The sequence below is a fragment of the Gallinula chloropus genome (assembly GCF_964237585.1).
Source record: "Gallinula chloropus genome assembly, chromosome: 5".
NCBI lineage: Eukaryota > Metazoa > Chordata > Aves > Gruiformes > Rallidae > Gallinula > Gallinula chloropus.
The window spans coordinates 60,825,283-60,844,976 of record NC_140090.1 but is presented as its reverse complement, the minus strand read 5'-3'; the positions used below and the strand labels follow the sequence as shown (position 1 = coordinate 60,844,976).

The 19,694-nt window shown below is 59.0% G+C and overlaps 2 protein-coding genes across 2 annotated transcripts in view; both read right to left on the bottom strand.

The window, feature by feature from the left end:
- Positions 1–6,037: 6,037 nt before the first annotated feature.
- Positions 6,038–14,093, bottom strand: TMEM150A (transmembrane protein 150A). The gene is made up of 7 exons (XM_084265712.1): positions 13,986–14,093; positions 11,842–11,889; positions 9,724–9,795; positions 9,496–9,563; positions 9,236–9,363; positions 8,077–8,254; positions 6,038–6,306 (listed from the first exon to the last, which is right to left on the bottom strand). The coding sequence occupies exons 1-7, from the start codon at positions 14,063–14,065 to the stop codon at positions 6,062–6,064; spliced, it is 819 nt and encodes a 272-aa protein (XP_084121838.1). The 5' UTR covers positions 14,066–14,093; the 3' UTR covers positions 6,038–6,061.
- A 3,782-nt stretch (positions 14,094–17,875) lies between these two features.
- GBF1 (golgi brefeldin A resistant guanine nucleotide exchange factor 1) overlaps positions 17,876–19,694 on the bottom strand; it is a 104,827-nt gene continuing 103,008 nt past the window's right edge. The window contains exon 40 of the mRNA XM_084264755.1: positions 17,876–19,487. Coding sequence (XP_084120881.1) covers positions 19,201–19,487 — 287 coding nt within the window. The 3' untranslated portion in view covers positions 17,876–19,200. The remainder of the gene's footprint in view (positions 19,488–19,694) is intronic.

The window sequence follows — 19,694 nt, the reverse complement described above, 5'->3', positions numbered from 1 at the left end:
GTGAACGGGGACCGGGGCGGCAGGAAGGCACCGCCGCTCCGGAAAGTCCCTAGAAACCCCGCCGAGCCGGGAAATGACGGGACCGCGCGTCACCGCCCCGCCCCCCACCGCCGGGGCTCGGCACGGCCCGATACGGCACGGCCCGGGGCTCGGCACGGCTCGGGGCACAGCTCGGAGGGCGCCCGGCACGGCCCGGGGCTCGGCTCGGAGGGGGCCCGGCCCGGCGCGGCGCGGCTCGCAGCGGGGCTCGGCTCGGCTCGGCTCGGCGCGGGGCTGCCCTTACGCCCGGCCCGGGGGCGGCGGGACGCGCCGTCTCCTCGCTGCCCGGGAATTTTGGGCTTCGGGCTCTGAGCGGGCTGGAAATCCCGGAGGCTGCCCGCCCGCCTCCCCCGGCTGCTCTCGCTCGGGCTCTGCCTGGCACCGCGGGAGCGCCCGAAGGTCCCGAGTTTCCCCCCCCGGCAGCGCGGAGGGTTTGCCCCCGCCGCCCCCAGCCCCCTGCCGCGCTCCGGGCGCTGGTCCCCATCGCCAGGCTTGCCTGACAAAACCCGCGGTGCAGCATGGCTGAAACCAGCCGGACTGTGCCGTAGAACCCGGTGGTCCCTACCCGGCGAGATGATGCCTCCCGTCACCTCCAAGCCCACCTCGACCCAGACCACAGCGGCTGCCCCAAAGTGATGCCCCAAAGTGATGCCCCAAAGCACCGTGCCTCCCCCCTGGCCAGGAGAAGATCTCTAGCACTCTGCAGACCAAAGCAGGTGCTTGGCAGCCCCTCACCAGGCACCCATAGGGGTGCTTTCACGCTCCCCTGATTTCCACTTACATAGCGGTGCCTGCATCCTTCCCGCAGAGGTGGCTTGAGAGAGGCATTTGCCATCCGTGTTCCCCTTCCCTCTTTCCCAGTTGGAAGCATCTGGTTTCAAAGCAGCAGCCGCAGCCCCAGAGCCCCCCGTGGGACCATCTCTCGCCGTCCTGGCACCCAGCACCACATGCTCCACGCTGACCCCAGCAAGATACTGCCAGCAGCAAAGCCCCGTCCCAGTCACCCACAGCACTTGCACCCTCCTACTCACCGGGGAGGAAGAGGCTGGTCTCAGCAACCTGTCCAGCCCCAGCATCACGGCAGAGACTGACAGCTACAACAGCTGTGGGTCCCGCTGAGGTTAAGGTTTGCCTGATGGCAGGAAACCACTGGAGACTTCTAGCAAAGGGTCAGGATCAGAGCAGAGCCTCCAGGCATGCTCTCTTGCTCCACATTTCTGCTCTTCACTAAGCAATGGAAAGAAAAAAAAAAAGAAAGAAAAAAAAACCAACAAAAAAACCCAAACGAAGTTATCTGACTCTGCAGTGCCCTCATACCATGAATTTCTGAATCAGTGGTTGCTGCAGGTCCCGCTCAGGGGATTTTGGGTGTGTGGGAGAAGAGGGGAAGGAAGGGGATTGTTCAACCCGGGCGTGACTCATATTCTTCAGAAGCTGAAAAAGGCCTTTTCAAGGAGATTTTCCAGCCACTCAAGTCCTCCAAAGGGGCTGTCCTGTAGCCCCATGCCTGAGGTTTTCCCCATCTGGCCTGTCACCTGAACCCAGCAGAGCTCCAGCAGCCCCTGCCCAACCTGCCTGTGGGATGCAGCCTGGGATGTGGGGTCTGAGGGACCTGCAGGTGTAGTAAAGGGGTGCAAGGAGAGTGAAAGTGGAGATCCAGCACTGTGAAGGAGGTGGGACCTTCCTCCTGCCATTCTGCAGGGATTTCCAAAAGCCTGAGGGCATGAACATGACAGCACCAGCCTGTGAGAAGCAGCACATGCTGCCTGCTGTTGGGACCGTGGTTGGACATCCTGCCCGGGGAAGCCTCAGGCTGCTACCACCAGCCAAACACTTCATCTGCTGGCACAGATTTCCCAGAGAGGTGAAGGAGGGGACAATCATCCTTCCTCAGTGTGCTTCCTCACAACAAACCCTGGCTGGGGGAGCCCAGGGCCAAAGATGCTGGAGAAGAACAGATTATGCCCCTTGTAGAGAACAGCTCCCCTTCTCCTGTGCCATCGGCCCCATTATCCCTAGAGGGATTTTCACAGTTCACTCATCATTGCCCCAGACACTTGCAGTTGTTTCAGCAAACCGTATGACTAAGGAGCATCACGGGGTCCCTCCTGCATCTCCCCAGGCTGCACAGCTCTGGCTCACTTGGGAGGCTCCCGGCCATACACCTCCACATTTATGCAGTATGTGTTAGAGGAAACCCACCTTGCTCACTGAGCAGAGCCAGAGTGTTGTTGTCCGCTTCCTTGTTCCTGGAAGAGCAACCTCAGGCTACCTCACACCTGTTCTCAAGGTGAGTCCTGCCTCCTGTGCTGAGCAGCCATGCCCCAAGATCCTGCTTTTCCCCTGGGAGCATAGCTTTTATGCCTCCCCCCACCCCTCCATCCCAAAGGGGACCTGTCTCCCCTTCCTGCCATCAGTGGCACCCCCTGTTCTGTGGTACCCAGCACATCTTGGTCTGCATCCTGGGCTTGCACACATACTGCAGCCCACCTTTGCTGGGTTAATTCCTCCCTACCTTGAGAACTTCCTGGGGCTCAGGAAGGATGGGAATGGGGAGAAAGAGAAGCAGCCCAACTGTGATGCACTGCCATAGTGCCCTTCCTTCCCGGATGGAGCAGCCTTCCTCTGTGCCAGCCAAAATGCTTCAGTTAAGGGCCAGCTGCTGGCAAGTGGCGTGAATGAAAGCTGTTCTCCTTTTAGTGCAGCTCCTTGAACACGACCTAGTAACACAGGTGCTATTCTCTTTCCTCCCGTGACAGCCGGCTGCCTTGCAAACCCGATGGCCTGCGGGTGGGAAGAAGGTTCTGTCTGTCTGTCTGTGTGTGGCAGGAGTGTCTAGCAGCCATGGGAAAGGGTGGTCCAGAAATGCAGGAGGTGGCACGAGCACAGCTCTGCTCCATACCACCCCGGTGTACAGCTGACATGTTCCAGCCACCCAGCTGGCCACTCCTTTAATATATTATTCCATGTGTGTCTTGTTTCCCCTGGGGCCTGCTAATGCCTGCAAATGATGGCCCTAAATTCCTGATCGTGCTCTGCTCCACCCCAGGAGTCCCAACAGCTACTGGCAAGGGTCTGGCAAGAGGCTGCTGAGTCCCTCTCGCACAGCATTCATAGGGACTTCCTTCTGAGATCCTTCCTGGAAATTGAGTCCTTAACCTGCAAGCGTGGCAGAGGGAAATCCCCTCTCCCTGAAAGCTGTCCGAGCCTTCCCCTCCAGACAGCTTGCCCTCAAGCTGCAAAGCCCTTCCTATCTCTGCATGAAATGCCTTTAGAGCCACTGTGGCTATCGATTTGGTTTTGGCAAACCCCAACCACCCACTGGTCTTCTGGTTTTCTCCTCTAGGGCCTGCAAATCAGTTGCTTTGCTGTTGTGTTATGAACCATCGGCTCCAGTTGTGTACCTGTTGGCCCTTAGAAAACCCCTCTCGGTGCCAGCTGGGTGTTTACCGTCTCTCACTCTCCCTGGTTTCCATTCTGCCACAGTATCACTACTGTGTTGGCGTTCAGGGCTCCTTTTGGGGGTAGAGCTAGTTGAGTCTGAGGGTACAGACCTCCTCCCCTCCATGCAGGCAGCCTGCCCGGCTGAGGGCCCAGGCAGGGGTCAGCGTGCAGAGGGAGAGCTGCAGGATGGGGCAGCCTTCTCTGTCCAGCAGCACAGAAACATTACAGTAAGTAACTTCCCCACTGGCAGGGAAACAAGTCCCAGCACCAGTGCTGGGACTTGGCTTTCTCCTCTTCACGCTCAGACAGATCTCTCCCCAGCCTGTATTTTCCCACCACGTTCTCTGCAGGCCAGCCCCAGATCTGGCCGAGAGGCAGCCAAGGACCGGCACAGTGGCCGTGGCGAGCAGGAGCCCAGGATCTGTGGAGGGCCGGCCACTGCAAGCCCCCCAGCAGCGGCGGGCAGCTCTGGCACTGAACTTCAAACCTCTCAAGCAGTTCAGCTCCCTTTCCACCGGGAATCGGGACACAGCTGCACCCACCACCCCAGCGTGCACGGCGCGAGAGCCGAGGGGCTCGGCTCGGGCAGAGCGCGGGAGGCTGCTGGGCACGGTGGGCAGCCCGGCTCGGCAGCCCCGGGGCGCACCGCATCCCCCCGGGCCAGGGGCACAGAGATGCTCCCGGCTGAGCTGCTCTCTCCGCTGACGCAAGGAGCGCTGCCCGCCGCCCGGCAGGCTCGGTCTCGGCGCGGAGCTGCGGCCCCCACCCTGGGCTGCCCCCCTGCCTGGCAGCCCGCCCGGCCCGGTCGCTTACCTTCAGCCCCGGCCCCAGCGCGGCCGTCTCGCCCCGGCAGCGGCCCCGGGAAAGTCCCGGCACGGCTCCTCCTCCCGGGGCTTCCCGGGCACGGCTCCGCCCCGGTGGGGACTGCGGCAGGGGGAGCCGGGGGTCCCCCCAACGGGACGGGACGTGCTGCATCCCAAGTGAAAGCGCTCCTCCCCCGCCAGCCTGATAGCCGGGGTAGGGAGCCGGGCTCACGGCCGCCCCCCGGCCCTTGGGACCCTGGCCCCGGAGCCGGACGCCGCCCCAGTCCTGCACTGCGAGGGAGGACAGTCTGCTTTGCCCTTGGCGGATTTTAACTTTTATTATTGTAAATTCACTGCTCTCTCTTTATATATTTTTAAACATATATTAGATATAAAAGTCAGAAATGCTCCTCTTCAAACTACATATACTGGTGAACTTTAGGCTGAGTTCGAAAAGGTGGGCAAACCAGGAAGCCCAACCTGATCAGTGTGCACAGCAGCAGCAAATGCCCCTCTGCAGGGGCACGGGAAAGTTTATAAATGTGTGTATATATATGCAGATCTATAGATACACGCACACGCTCATCCCCGCTACCCGCAGCCTCAGCCACCGCAGCCCCTGCCCGTGCTGTGCCAGGCTGGGGCTCAGCTGGAGGGGCTGGGGCTGGGCGGGACGGGCTCTCGCTGGGCAGGCGCTGGGGAAGGCACAGCGTGACAGATACAGGCGCAGGGGCTTCCTCTGCTCCTGCAGGCAGTGCTTCCCCTTTCTGTGCCTGTCCTCCGCGGGTGGGAGGGCCGGGAGACAGGGGCTGACGTGTGCGGGTTCCCTGGTGGGACAGCTTGGGCTGGCAGCACTGCGGAGTGGGAAACCTCCTGCTCTGCAGGCACTGTGCTGGCAGGACATCTCCGGTGTGACAGTAACTGTGGAGACCCATTTCCTAACCTCACTGATCGCCAGGGAACATGGGACCATCATGGCCAAGGAGGTGAAACCTGCCTCTGCAGTTCTCCAAGCTGAGCAAGGGCGGGAAAACGGTTGACTGGAGGCATGGATGGAAGGCCCTGAGCAAGAAGAGCCCTGGCTGGGAGAGGCCAGCACGGTTCCCCCCGGCTGCTGGTGCTATCCTGCAGCAGCGTAAGGCACTACCCCCACCCCGGCATGCAGGCGGGGAGGGACCCCCGCTGCCATCCTCACTGGGGGTACACAGACCGGCACTGCCATCACCTGCCGAGGAAGGGAAAAGGCACTCTGGGTTTTTGGCTGCTCTGACAAGAGTGCTGGCTGTAAGGCTTACCGTGCCTGCCCTTGCCCCCAAGGCTCTGGAGAAGGGAGGAACAGTGATACCCCCCTCCCCAGCACACCAAGTATTCGTGATGAGGGGAAGGTGAGCTCCCTGCCTCCTACATCCCTTAGAGAAAGGGGCCTCTGCATGATTGCCTGCGACAACCCCTGGCTTGGACAGGGCAACCCCAGAGGTTCAGGGCAGATCCCAGCTCTGCCAATACCAGTACCAGGCTGGTATCCCCTGCACCCCAGCAGTGACCCCAAACCCTGCAGACAGCAGGGGGACAGCTTCTACAGGGGACACCAGCTGCTGAAGGAGGCCTGGCCACAGCTTGCACCAGGAGGGGAGGGCACCGTGTGCCCACTTGTGCGCACACACACGCACCCAGAGGCAGCCAGGATCTCGGAGACATTCAGGATGAGGGAGTCACCCACAGAGCCCAATTTGGGGGTCCCTGCTGTGAGCCTTGAGTTCGCGCCCCCATGGGGGTTAGGCCATGGCCAGGCCCTCCGCACGGCTGTGGATGTGGGCTGTGCTGGAAACACCACTCTCGCCTTTGTAACTTTTTGGGGCCCTGCTGGCTTTCAGCAGGACCAGGAAGGTGTCTGTGGAGATGGCCCCAAACTCAAAGGTGAAGGTGCCATAGAAGACCAGGACGTCAATGATGAACATCCACTCACACAGGGCTGCCACATGCTGCAGCACAAAGCTCTCCTGGATGAAGAACACACCGCCTGAGGGTGTCTCCGTCAAGGAAAACACAGCTGGACCCCAGCAGCCTCACAAAGGAACACATCCCACTACCATTATATGCTGGGGCAGCTGTGGGCAGCTCCCTCCACAGGAAACACAGTGCCACCCCTAAAACCACATGCTTCCCCTGGTACCAGAAGGGCCCTGGCATGGGTGAGGCAGTGGCACACATGCCCAAAACAGCTTCAGCAAATCATGGGACCAATGCCAGCCTGGGATTTTCTGAAGAGGCAGGGGGAACTCAGGCTGCAGTCCTCAGGGCAAGCCGGGTGCCTGGCTGCCTCACCCTCCCCACACCCCTCACCTCTTCCTCAAATAATGCTGATAATCCCCATCCTCCTGTGGGATACAGTCAAAGTCCATAAAACTCATCAGCCCTCCATCCCCTCAGTAAGGGGGTTTGGGCTGCTGTGTCCCAGGCTCACAGCACCCTCTGTCCCTGCATGTGGCCATCTGAGTCACCCTGGAGAGGGGTCCTGCTCCGTCTCCTCCACGTCCTACCACTTCTTTACACTTCTCTCATCCCCACTGGGGAATCTCGAGGGAAACATACTGCTAGAACCACTGCAGGTGAAGGGAGAAGGCAGGTGCATCCCCCAGCACTCCATGTGAAACCTCCAGCAGTATCTGCCTTCTGTCAGTGAGACTAAGATCTTGGAGAGCTGGAGAGGCAGGGACCTGACCTGTACAGGGCAGAGCCCTCTGCTCACTCCCTCCATCCCACCAGGAGAGATCCCAGTCCTTTCCCCACACTGTCCTCACCACAGCTCACTGCTTTCCCACTTCCAGCCCCCAGTGCTTACAGAGCAGCACAGCCACCACAGGCAGGCACCAGTTCTGTCTTCCTCATCCTTACACGCTGCGCTGGAGCCCTGCCTGTCCCTCCCAGCTGGCAAAGCCCCATGACACTCCTGCCCATCTGAGCTCCCAGCCTGCTTGCTGTGGTGACAGAGCGGGACCCTGACACCCACCAGCACTCTCCAAAAGCTCCTCCCATGCTGCTCACCCCAGCCAGACACCAGCAAGCCTCTTTAGGACCCACGGACACCACATGCTTTCTCCCCTTCCTGCCCAACAACCACCACCTTGTTTCCCAATTTAACCCTAACCTCAGTCCCAAATAAGCCCCTGGCTCCCCGGCCACACACTCAGGACCATTCTTTCAGCCCTGCTCTGCCTGCTGCTGTGCCCTCCTTTCCCAGCACGGTGTTTGCAGGCCCGAGTGTGCTCACCAGCCCTCCCTTGCCCCACGGGCAGGTTGGCTGGTGGTGCGGGTGAGCCCTGGCTGGCAGAGGTGCTGCCACATGCCTGGCACCTGCACAGAGCACTTTTGTACTCAGCTTTAGTCATATAGGTAACTCAGGTGGACTTTGCACTACCGAGGGCTCGACATACCTTTGTCTCACTAAAAAACCCCAAGCATTTAACCAGCCCTTCAAGTCTACAGAGTGTGGGGCTGGAGGCTGCAGCAGTGGCTGGGCTGCAGCAGCTAGGGCAGGGGTGGTTTGGGGCACACCAGTGCACCAAGAGATGTTTACCAGTATCCCCATGCAGCCCCCGCATCTTCAGCTGCCCGGTATGACCCTGATACTGCTGCTGCCCCAGTCCACGCCTGCAGTGAGCTACCTGGCCTCAGTCCCCTGCCCAGCTCCTCTCCTGGCACCAAAGGATGGAGGACATAAGGCACATATCCCATCCCAGGAAGGACCATCCTTTCCCAGCCTGTCCCGGATCTTCTCCCCAAAGGATACTGAAGACAAGGGTGATGAAGGCCACAGTGGTGAGGATGCTACGTAAGTGGCCGGTCCAGTACTGCCCACGGGTTTTGGCCATACGGTAGGTTAGGACGGACTGCAGGAGCAGGAACAGCATGCTAGTGGGAAAGGCCACCCCTGCCCCAATGTAGTGAAGCACCTTGGCATGATCCACCTGCAGAGGAGAGACTGTTTGCACCCCAGGATGCTCCCCCAGCACAGCCCTGCTCCAGCAGGGTGGGCTCATGCCCACACAGGGGGACAGACAGTGACAGAAGCAGGTCCAGGCAGCTCGCCCTGTGCTCAACTCCCAGCTAGAGAGCGAATCTGGACTCACCAGCTACTGCTGGCATCTCAAAGTGCTTCTCTTTCCTTCACACATGGGGCTGCAGGTCCTGAGCCCCTTGGGCCAACAGCCCTGCCATGCCCGAGAGCACGGAACAGGGGCTACCCTCTGCCCCTGAGCATCACCGGGGCTACCCAAACCCTCCCTGGGGGTGACAGCCCTGCCTTCAGCAGAGCCGCTGAGCCACGGCTGGGGCACAAGTGGGACTGGGGCCAGCAGAGCTTTTCCCAGGAGGAGGTGGTGCAGGCAGCAGCCTCCTGCCAAGCGGAAGGGACCGGCTGCTGCAGGCAGAGGACAGGCAGCTGCCAGGAGCCTGGTGCCTGGCAGCACAGGCGTGGGGGTGAGGGCTGCCGGCTGCCGCCAAGCCCTGGCCCGCTCCGGACCCTGTGAATGCAGACTCTGCCCAGACACGTTTCTTGGCATTGCCCCCCAAGCAGCAAACATCCACGGAGGGACGCTGGGCAGCAGGAGCACTGGCAGCTTGGCTGGGTCTCCTCTGCCTGGATGGCACATCCCTGTCTGCACAGGGTCGTGTGCCCATGGAGGTGGGGGCAGACCATGCAGAGCAGCTCAGACAAGGGTTAAATCCAACTGGTAGCTTAATCTGGACTTGTAACTGAGAGTCCACAAAGAAAGAGGAGTCCCAGTGTGTGGGGAACCATACCAGCTGGCAGAGGTGGAGGAATGCACAAAGATGGGAGATCAAACCAAAACCACCCCCCCAAATCCTACGCTGACAAGCACTGCCACTGGACAAGGCCCTCTCCTACCTCCCCTGACCCCCTTGACCATCCTGAGGAGACAGCTTACCTGGAAATTGCCGACCATGGTGAGGCCAGCAGCACAGACCCAGCCGGTGGCCAGGCCCAGGGTGTTGAGGAGGGACGGCCCGAGGCGCTCCAGGAGGTGGGCGTATCGCAGCAGCCCCACCAGGATGACTGCAGGAGAGACACAGCCCCATTGCATGCTGCCACCTGCACCCCCCAGTCCTCCCATTGCCACTCCCCCAGCCAGGTGAGGTCCACAGGGCACCCTGCTCCTGGCCCGTTGCCCCAGCATCAGCCACTTACCCATGAAGGAGCCCAGGCTGCAGATGAGGCTGAAGAAGCAGCTCTCAGGAGGCAGGGTGCCACACTTGCTGTGGAGACAAGTCAAGGCCCGGGGAGACCTCAGCCAGGGGTCACTGAGGTGCAATGCTTGCCCCTCTCCAGAGGACACGCTCCTGGTTTACCCCAAGGGGCTCTTGGTGGGGCTCTGACCCCTGACTGGCCCTGCACTCCCCCCCCACGGCTGCTCACCTGACAAGAGGGATGTGGTCCAGCGTGCAGCAGGAGCCAGGACCATCCATGCCACACGATTGGTTATAATTCCTGTGGGGAACAAAAACATGGGCTGGGAGAGCCACACTGGTGCTCAGAATCCTGCTGCCCACAGCCCCTGTAAGGGCTGTGTTTCCCTTGCAGCATGGTGCCCTGAGCAGGAGCACCCACATGCCGGCCCTGGCACACACAGCCCCGGGGTGGCACACACAGCCCTGGAGTGGCACACACAGCCCTGGGGTGGCACACATAGCCCTGGGGTGGCACACACAGCCCTGGGGTGGGAGCACAGGTGGAGCCAGGCACGCAGCCACCAACAGCTCCGGGCTTGTACAGGACAGGCGGGAACACGAAGCCGAGAGGGGTGTGAGCACCCAGAGCAGTCCCACTCTGCCCGGGAGGGGATGGCGGGCATGGTCTCTGGTGGGAGCTGCCAGAGTGGGGACACAAGAGGAGCAAGCCCCTAGGCTGCCCTGAGGAGCCCAGCACAGCAGCGGGGCATCCCCCGGGGGGGGCTCTTAGCAGTCCCCAGCGCTGCCGGGCTGGGGCAGGGCTCTGAGAAGTGCCTCCTGCAGCCACAAACCCCGGGAGCCCGGGGACCCAGAGCTCCTATCAGCCCGAGACACCTTCCTGTACCACAGCTGCTGCCTGTCTGCAACTCTAACTGAATACCCTCCCCCCACCCCGCAGGGGTACAAGCCACCTCACCCTCCTGGCTCTGCCACTAGCTGGCACACACTTGCAGCAGGTTTTTGGGTGCCCCTTTGCTGCAGCATCACTCAGGCACCACACACCTCTGGCACCCTGCAGGCAGGGAGCCCAAAGCGTTGTGCCTGAAAGGGCCCCCTCAGACACGCCCAGCCCAGCGGGGACAGGAGCCACAGGACAGCCCAGGCAGAGCATCGGCTGCCTCCAGCTGCCCAGCGAGCACACGGTTAAAACGGCCTTTTTGGAAAGGGCTGGGCTCTGGTGTTTTTTCAGTCTCCTCGTTTACTGGTGGCTTTGTTTTCAACTGCAAAACCCCAGCAAGGCGTGGAGCCCCACGGCCTCCTCAAGGGCTGCTCTTGGGGCTGTGTTTGGTTTGGGAGGGGTTTTTTTTATTATTATTTTGTTTAAAGTGAGCAGCCTGAGGCTGGGAAGCATTATTCATCATTAAGGGCTGGCTGTGTGGCCGAGACAACCGACACACATTCTTCCCGGGGCAGAATCAGCCATCAGGCAGGAAATGGCAGTGGGTTTTTTTTTTCCCCTTCTCCTTCAAACACTTCAGCAAGAATTAAACTAACACAGATTTTTCTGGGCAGATTTTTAAGACAACAAGAAGCCAAGAACCCTGCAGAAGAAGTTGCCAAGAGAGCAAACAGGGTTGTTTTTTCCCAGCCCTTTCCTCTCCCACGCCTTGTCCCCCCATCCCAGGGTGCTGCAGGCAGCTCAGCCCATGGGGTGGCTGGGCACCGCGGGGCTGTCCTCACCCCCTGGCACTGCCAGATTTAGCCTCAAGCAAGCAAGCTTCACCCTTCTCCATGGATACACACGGCCCTCTGTAATTCCCTGACCATTTATTTTCATACTTTCTCCATGCTGTGTTTTCTCAATGGCCTCCTTCTCCCGTCCTGGTCTGCAGCGGGGTTGGACCGTTCACTGGAGCAACAGTAACCGCGGGCGAGCCTGGGCAGGGGAGGGAGGGTGGCTTTCGATAGCCCTGCTCTGCCCTGGCATCCTGACTGCTTTGTAACCCTGCCAGCAGCTCATCTCCAAGCGGCTCTCCTCCCAAAAGCCACTCATGGGCTGGACAGGAGACACATGCCCTGGGACGACTGTGCCCCATCACTGTCACCACCATAACTCCTGAGGGAGAAGGTGGGTCTGTGCCCAACCTCATGGTCCCACGTCTCCAGCCCTGTCCCCAGGCCAGCCTGGCCCCGGCCTCCCTTTCAGCATGGTGATGGTGCAGGGGAGCCTGAGCTTCCCCATGGTCCGGCACAGTACAGCACAGTTCAAGCAAGACAGGTCTGTAGGGGGACCTGGCATTATACCAGGCTCTCTAACTGAGCCAGTCCTTGACAAAGGACCCCTGCTTCCCCCCTTGGGCCTTACCAGTTGTGGACAGGGCAGATGTGGTTGTTGGAGAGCGCCATGGCGTATCTGGGGAGGAGACAACAATAGGGATTAGCGCCTGCCTCCCTGTACCCCTGCATCCCTGCTCCCAGCCGGCACGCAGGGCCAGCCCCAGGAGTGAGGGGGCACAAGCCTTTGCTGCCTGCCAGGGACCAGCACTCACCCTGGGGCACCTCTCAGCTTTACAAAGCAGGAAAAAGAAAAGGAAGCACGTGAGCCCAGCCTAGCGTCTGAGGAGCTTCTGTTGCCAGAACCGATTCCCTCTGCTCGGTACCCTCATCCTCACCGAGAGCCACCTCTGGCTCCAGTTCTGTGTGGCATCCTCCCCATTGTGCTGCTGTGCTCCTCAGGCTCTGGGGGGCTGCTCTGCAGCAGAGCCCCCTCATCCTGGTACTGAGGCTCTCCACCAGCCCACAGCCATGCAGGGTGTCACCTGATGGCTCTGTCGTCCTTCCCCCAGCCCCTGGCCGGCCAGCACCTGGAGCTAAAAGAAGCCTGGAAAAGTCATCGGTGTGTTGGTAGGACAGTTTCAGCTACCAGCTCTATCAAGCATTTCACTGCAGAATCATCCCTGCACCTTGGTCAGCTACCAGGGGGCTCATGACATGCATCCTGCTCCGCTACAGGGGGGGACCTCGGCCCTGTGTCCCCCCCACCAGCGAGGAACCCAACAGCCCCAGCAGGGCAGCCCCGCTGTTCAAATCACCGCTGCCAGCGCCATAAACAGCTCCGGTTAAAAATAGGCCCCGACGCCGGTAAGAAAACACCTCTCCTGCCTGAGCCAGCCACGTAACAGCCAGGCTGCAAAAAGGATAAGCCCAGAACCCCTGTGCTGGGGCAAAGAATGGGATGGCTGGGGGGGAACAAGGGGCAGTACTGCCCACCCGAAGGGCTGTCCATCAAAAGCGTTACCTCCCTGCAGACCAGCCACGTCCACAGGTCTCCCCCAAGCACCCAGTTCTCATCCCAGGCCTCTATGCCCTCCTGAGAGGGGGGAATAAGCCAACAGAGTCACAAACAGCACTGACGTCCCCCAGTGGGATGTGTCATACCTGCCCAATTTCCCCTCACAGCTCTGCATCCCAGCCATGGCCATCAGGACCCATGCCACTAGCCAGCCTCACCTTGCCACTGTGCTGAAGAGGGACACAGAGTCCCATGGGTGGCTGCAGGTCATGTCTGGGGCCAGAAAAAGGGCATGACGACCCCCTCTTCCCAGGGAAGCTCTGGCTGTGAGGAACACAAACAGCACCTCCCATCCATTCGTACTGTTCCAAGGCTGGAGGGACATTGCCCCTCATGGTCACCCATGGGAAGTGTCCAGGGCTTCATGAGATGTCCACAGGAATAACTTGGAGCACAAGTTCCCCGCACCAGGGTCAGTATTCTGCTTTGTTGTGAAGGAGGACAGGGGAAAGCTCTCAGAGGGGCCTGTGTGATAAGGGGTGCATTTGCTCCATCCCACACCCCAGAAAGTCCCATCAGCTATGCTAGGGCTCCCTGTGCCTTTGGGAAGAGTCCTTCATCCAGTGCCTACCACTCCTGCAGCAGTGGCATGGGGGAAGCTGATCGGCTGGAGCTGCGCAGCCCAATGTGACCAGCTGAGATCCCAGGGCCGGGGGAAGGGAGTGGCAGGGTGGGCTAGAGCTGCTCATTCAGGTGACACGCCTCTGTCCCCAGCACGAAGCACAAATGTCCCCTGTCCCTCCTGTCCATTGCACCCAGGGCCAGCGCAGGTGCTGCTTACAGCCCTGGCACTACAGGACCCGGGCTGGTGGCATTGCTCCCACGGCCATTCCCGTGCCACCTAAGCATCACCCATGCTCATGCCTGGACAGGGCATCCGATCCCACAGGGTGCCAGGGGTGCAAGGCCAGGAAGACACACGCCGACACTGCTGCAGGGGACGCAGGGAGCAGCAGGGTGGCTATGGGGGGAGCGGAGCTGTAGAAGTGACCGAGAATGCAGAAGTACCCAAACACGACACGGGCCAGGCCGTACCCTGCAACCCCCTGCCCCGCAGCATCCTCCAGCCCCCCCGCCCCACAGCATCCCGACCCGCACCCTCGGCGGCCCCGTCCCCGCGGCCGGGGGTGGGCGGCTGGCGGCCCCGCGGCACTCACACGATCCACATGCCGGTGATGGTGAAGGCAGGCAGCGTGACGGGCAGGATCCCCCAGGCCGGCATCCTGGCGCCGGGCATGCCCCGCCGGGCTACGGGCGAGCGGGGCCGCCGGGGGAGCCTCCCCGCCGCCTCCTGCTGCCGGGCCGCCGCCGGGCCGCACTCCCCATGGGCGGCCGGGCAGGGGCCGCGGCCGGGCGGGCGGAGCGAGGTCCGACCGTGCGGAGCCGAGCCGTACCGGGACGGCCCAGCCCGGCTCCGCCCCGCGGGCAGCGCGGGTCCCGCTCGGCGGGCAGGGCCCGCCCCGTCCGGCGGGGAGCGGGGACGGCGCGGCCCCGGGCGCCACGTGGCGGTCGCGCTGCCGGCCCGGGGGGACGCGGCTGGCAGAGCTGCGGAGGGCAGGGAGGCTGCGGCCGGAGCATCCCCGTGAGCGCGGCCCGGTGGTGTGCCTGGTCCTCTGCGGGGCACAGCCAGGGTGGAGGGACGGGCTCCCTCCCGCTCGGACCCGTCCCTGGAGCTGCAGCCTCAGAGCCTTTGCCAAGGCTGGCTGCAGGCTGCAGGGGACTCACCGACCCCAGCCCCAGGTGATGCTCTCGGACCCACACGCCATCCCTGTGCCCCTGTCCCTGAGGCTATGGGCTCCTCCAGCAAGTGGGGTGCAAAGGCAAGTGGGTGTCTCAGTGAAGGGGTAAGGCAGGAGCTACAGCCCTGGAAGACCTCACTCGAAACCACCTTACTCCTCATAGGAAGAGGGTTAACATGGGCTCCGCTTTCCTCCTGAAGACAAGGCCCAGCCTCTGCCCCCGTTGACTGATCTTGCACTCAGTAGCTGGTTAACAACACGCTGCTGCATCACACACTGCAAGCCCCTGCTCACACACCATCCAGAACTGGTTATCCTGACCTCTCCTTTGAGGATTAAGTTTATCAGGCACCTACCAACCCTGCAGCCCAAAGAAATGACCGTTTTCCTTTTGTGGAAAACTAAAAAAAGAAGAGGAAGCACAACTTCCCCTGGTAGGGGAGCCAGGCTGTGGCAAAGCCACAGCAGCCCATTTCCCTATCACTATCTCAGCAATAACCCACCCTCCCACACTGCTGCTGCTTGCGGGCATGTGTTTGCAAGTCCCAAAACATCCAGTATACATGCACCCCTCAGGGCCCGGAGCAGTTTGCACTGAGGGCCTGCAGTTTCCCTGTGCCTTCCAGAGCCAGAAGGTGCCCAAGAACAGCACCTGCCCCGGGCTGCATGGGAGAGGAACTCCAGCTACCTACCACCGTGCCAGGACAGGGTGCAGGTTATGCAACTGGAGAACTAGTAATGCATACTGGGAGTTGTAGTCTCAGGGATCTCATCTTACTACACATTGAATCACACTCCAGGCAGCCTCCTTGCAGGCCCTGGGTCCCTTGCGGATGCTCAACAGGACAGTTTCCCAACTTTTTGCTGCAGAAGTGCACTTGAGAACTTTGCTCCCACGCCAGTCGTGCTCCCAAAGCTGCCCCCTGAATTTCTGTCTGCTGGCAGACAGCAGGCCTGGCCCTCCCTCTCCCAGCAGCCCTTACGGCCGTGCGGACACGCGACAGGGGAACAATGCCATCCAGGGCAGCGGGCCAGCAGCGCAGCTGCTGCCGCCTCCAGCAGCCTTGGCAGGGTTCAGATTGCTCCCAGGCCACGGAGCAAGTGGTACAAACCCTGCTGGGCTGCCTTCCGCCCTGGTGGGGTGACGGAGCGGGGCACAGGATGCTTTCAGCTCTGTAACAGGTGCAGATTGTTCCAAAGTTCAATAGCCAGCGTCTCGAGGAGTGAGGATAACCTCCCAAAGCCAGCTCACGGTTGGGAGATACTTCATGGAAATGTTTCCTACAGACCAGGTCATCTGAGTATGCTCAGATTCAGTTTGTAAACTGAGTCTAAAAGCAGCATTGCTTCAGTTTCACAGGCTTCCGTGCTGAATTTATCTTTCACAGCCAGGGATTATCTTTCAAGGGGACTTGGTTGCATGAGGAAGCTTCACATCAACGAGGAAAAGACCAGCTCCACAGCACCCATCCTACAGACACACCACACGCTAACTGCCGATACTTCTTTCTCTTCTGTTCCAGTGGTGGGAGTTCTTAATTGTAAATAGGAACAGAGGAGGTTCACAAATCCAACTATGATGATACCTGTCCAGCCTCCCCTGGAAAACAGTGAGTCAGACCCATAAAAATGAGAAAAAAGTCCCAAGAGTAGAAAAAGTCTGTGCTGGGACATACCTGAAGGCCAGTCTTGTGAACATGTTCCTCACCAACAGCTGCTGACAGTACGACTGTCTGTTGCACAATTTAAGTTACAGAGCTCAAGAGACTTAATCAAGATACGTACTACAGCACACAGTACCTGTCAGTTGATGCAGATCATCTTTTGGTTCAAACATTTTCCCTGTACCACACACAACCTTGTAATTGCAAAACTGAAACAACATTCAAAGAATTGTTTCTGGTTTTCCAGCCCATTCATATTTACAGCCTAGTGAAAACTTGTTTAAAGTGCAATTCTGCCTGTCTTTCCAGTCAACATTCTTTCCATTCCAGCCCTGCTTCCTGTGGTTTCCTTGGGTGGCTTTTGCTTTGCACCACAATTGTCTGAATTAAGATGTTAAGCTCTCAGTAGAAACCTGCTTTGCAAACACAGTTTAAAACATAGCATGCTCCAAACAACTGTTTGAGGGCAGCAGGAAAAAATGGGCTTTGGCCTTACCTGACATCACTCCAAGAAGTCAAGGGACCAGCTGGGGATCAGAGGGCAGCAGTGCTGACATCAAGCCACTTGACAATTGAGCAATGGCTTGCAAAGAGTTAATCATCTAAGGGCTTCAGTGAGCATTTAGAAGACAACTCAGGAAAACGGAGCTGTAAATAGAAGTGAAGGCTCAGAAATACAAAACAGAGGCTGGCTGGACACAGAAGGGCCATGGGCAGCACGAGGATCCAAATAAGTGAATGAAAACATGTAAGGTCTGGAAAGATAGGATTTGGGAGCAGTGAAGGGCGAGGAAGAGAAGGCTGCACCCCCGAAAATATTCTGGGAATGGTGGAAACGGGGTAAGGGAACCAGTGTTTATTAGCGGGACTTTCCTAGCGCGTGCACTGCTCTTCCATTACGCAACAGTCAGACCTTTGCTCATGCAACTCAAACAAACTCCAAGTTTTTAAACCCCTTATCAAGCCCGGAGGAATCTCTTGGAATCCTTGTGACAGGGAAGGCACTGGTGCCTCATGCAGCTCTAAGGACACTGTGGCACCGTGTAGATCTTGCGCAGGCCAAAGTAGAAAATTTCAGGAGGGAGGTATGCGTGGTTATCTGTATCCCAAGGCAAGCACTAGCCCTGGAAGAGCCCTCTCCAAGTCCTGTCAGCAGAAATGAGGATTTCTCCCTCATCAGACAGAAAATGTTCCTTCCTCCAAAGCCAGCCAGGTTGTCACCAAGGTCTATGTTCTGGCTGCGTGCCGAGATGCAGTAGGGCACCAGCATCGTACCCCTTGTCTCTGCCCAGAGTCCTGGCGGTGCATGAGCACACACCAACCTAACACCAGGGATTTTATACCTGACACCCAACCACTGCCAGAAGCAAGAGCGCTCTGGCTACCACCGCTGCGCTTTGCCCATGCTGGGAACCAGTTCTGCTTAGTCCCCTGACAGCCAGCCTCCACTGCAGCCCTTTGTGAGCTGGCCATCTGTTAGGGCAGATCCCTCCATGCTCCCCACAGACAGAGCATGCTGATGGAGGATCCTGGTATACAGAACCAGGGAGCTGGCAGCTAGGCAAAACTTGACAACTAAACTCTACTCCTCCCAAAGCTCTGAGCCACAGAACCACAACAGATACGGAGTGCAACACTGGAGCATTCATTTACAGGATGTTATTTATTACACTGTAAAAAGTCCATTGGATTTGTAGCCATTTACTCTGTATTTACATGGGTTGTACTCCCACCCCAACCACAGGTTCCTCTCAGCACAGTACACACTGGGTTGGAGTCCTGCCCATACCCCTCCCAGCCACCAGTGGGATTTCCAGGATTGGTATTATTGAGAATTTAGCCAATTAATCGAGAGAGGAGGAAGAACGGAGATGTGGTGTTTGCCAGGCAGCAGCTCTGCTCTGGGCATGGCAGGGTGGAAGAGTAGGGCATCCTTGCTGCAAGGCAGAAGCACAAGAATGACTACCAGGGCCACAGCTGCAGGGGTGTTCTAGGTGAAGGAGGTGGGCTCCCAACAATTAGAAGATGCAGAAGGCTTCAGTCTCTGCAGAGCTTCCAAGAGAAAACACAGCAGACTCACTAGGCATCTGTAGCTGAAGGGGATGTTCTCCTAAGGAATGGGGCTGGACACTAAGAGGCCAGCATAGCAAGTGGTGGACAAACCAGCGCTGCTGTGCACCCCTGGGGAGGGGCACCCCAAGCCCCATTTGGGAGATGGCTGTGGGCTTTGCTCGCAGCCCATGAGACTCCATACTTCCTTCTCATCTGCTCAGCCTTCTGGATTTGCTCTCTCCAACCAAAAGCCCAATTACATTACAGGAGGGAGGGGAAAAGCAGTGCTGTCTTTACCAGGCTCCCCTGCTCCCTACCTGGCATGGGGATTGCTGTGATCCATGTGAAAGCACGTGGCTACAGCAGACAAGAAGCCATGTGGAGCAAGCTGGGAGCTGTGCTGTAAGAAACCCACATTTCTACATAAATTTCTCAACCTGCTGAACCCAGGCATGCCCAGAGCCCAAACAAAGCAGCGCAACCAGAAGCACAGGCAGGAAAGCTAAGGAAAGGCTGGGGAATTGAGCAGGGACTGGACTGAATAATCCGAGAGGCAGTCCTGTACTGCAGCCCTTCTCTGCCATGGCATCAAAGAGATCTCCCTCTTCACCAGATCATCTGGAGGCAGTTTGGTCCCAGGCTGCTGGGTGCAGGTGTTGCCTGGCCCCTGAGACTGTGAAGGCAGGAAGGAGACTCCTCAGTAGAACTGGGCAGCCCTTCAAGATGACAGGGATTTCTAGGTGGCTGCCACAAGAAGGGAGCAAAATGTGATGTGCTCCAGGGAAATGGTGACAGCAGCCCTTCTGCTTGGGTTAGCATCATCTTCTAAAACAAACAAGCCCGCTACCAGAGAACATTTGGCCAGCATCCTTCACTCACAGAGCTTCCTCAGCAGACAGTTCTTGGACACCCTCAAACTAATTGACTTCAGAGGTTGTCATGGGGTCAGTGGGCCGTGGAGTTGCTAGGAGGGGAACAGGAGAGGTGGCTTCAATTAGGGCTGGGTTGAGAATGATTGGCAGAGTCATGGGTGGCACCCCAACCTGCAGGGGAGAGGCAAGAGGCTGCAGGATGAGTGGCGGCTGTGCTGTCGTAGGAGGTATGTCTGTAACTGGGCTTGTCTTCGTTGGAGCTGGTGCTGGGAAAGGAGGAGAGGCAGAGGTGCTGGTACCAGGTGAGGCAGGTGCGGCAGCTCTCTCAGACTCTGGAAAAAGGAAGAGACAGAACTCATCCTTACACAAGGTGACGACAGAGTCACCTTTTGGCTCAAAGCTTAGCAGGGATGAAAATGATCTCAGGGGGCCTTATCAGACTTGCCTTTTCCACACAACGTTTTACAAGGCCCTGAGGAGCAGGCGTCAAATCACAGGCATTCTGCCCCAACCTCTGCCCACCCGAATAACTGTGGCAA

Coding starts and splice junctions, on each gene's coding strand:
- TMEM150A (XM_084265712.1), bottom strand. CDS start 14,065: ATGCCCGGCGCCAGGATGCCGGCCTGGGGGATCCTGCCCGTCACGCTG. Junction 11,890..13,985: donor ATCACCGGCATGTGGATCGT/GTGAGTGCCGCG, acceptor TCTCCTCCCCAG/ATACGCCATGGCGCTCTCCA. Junction 9,364..9,495: donor CAGCCTGGGCTCCTTCATGG/GTAAGTGGCTGA, acceptor TCTCTCCTGCAG/TCATCCTGGTGGGGCTGCTG.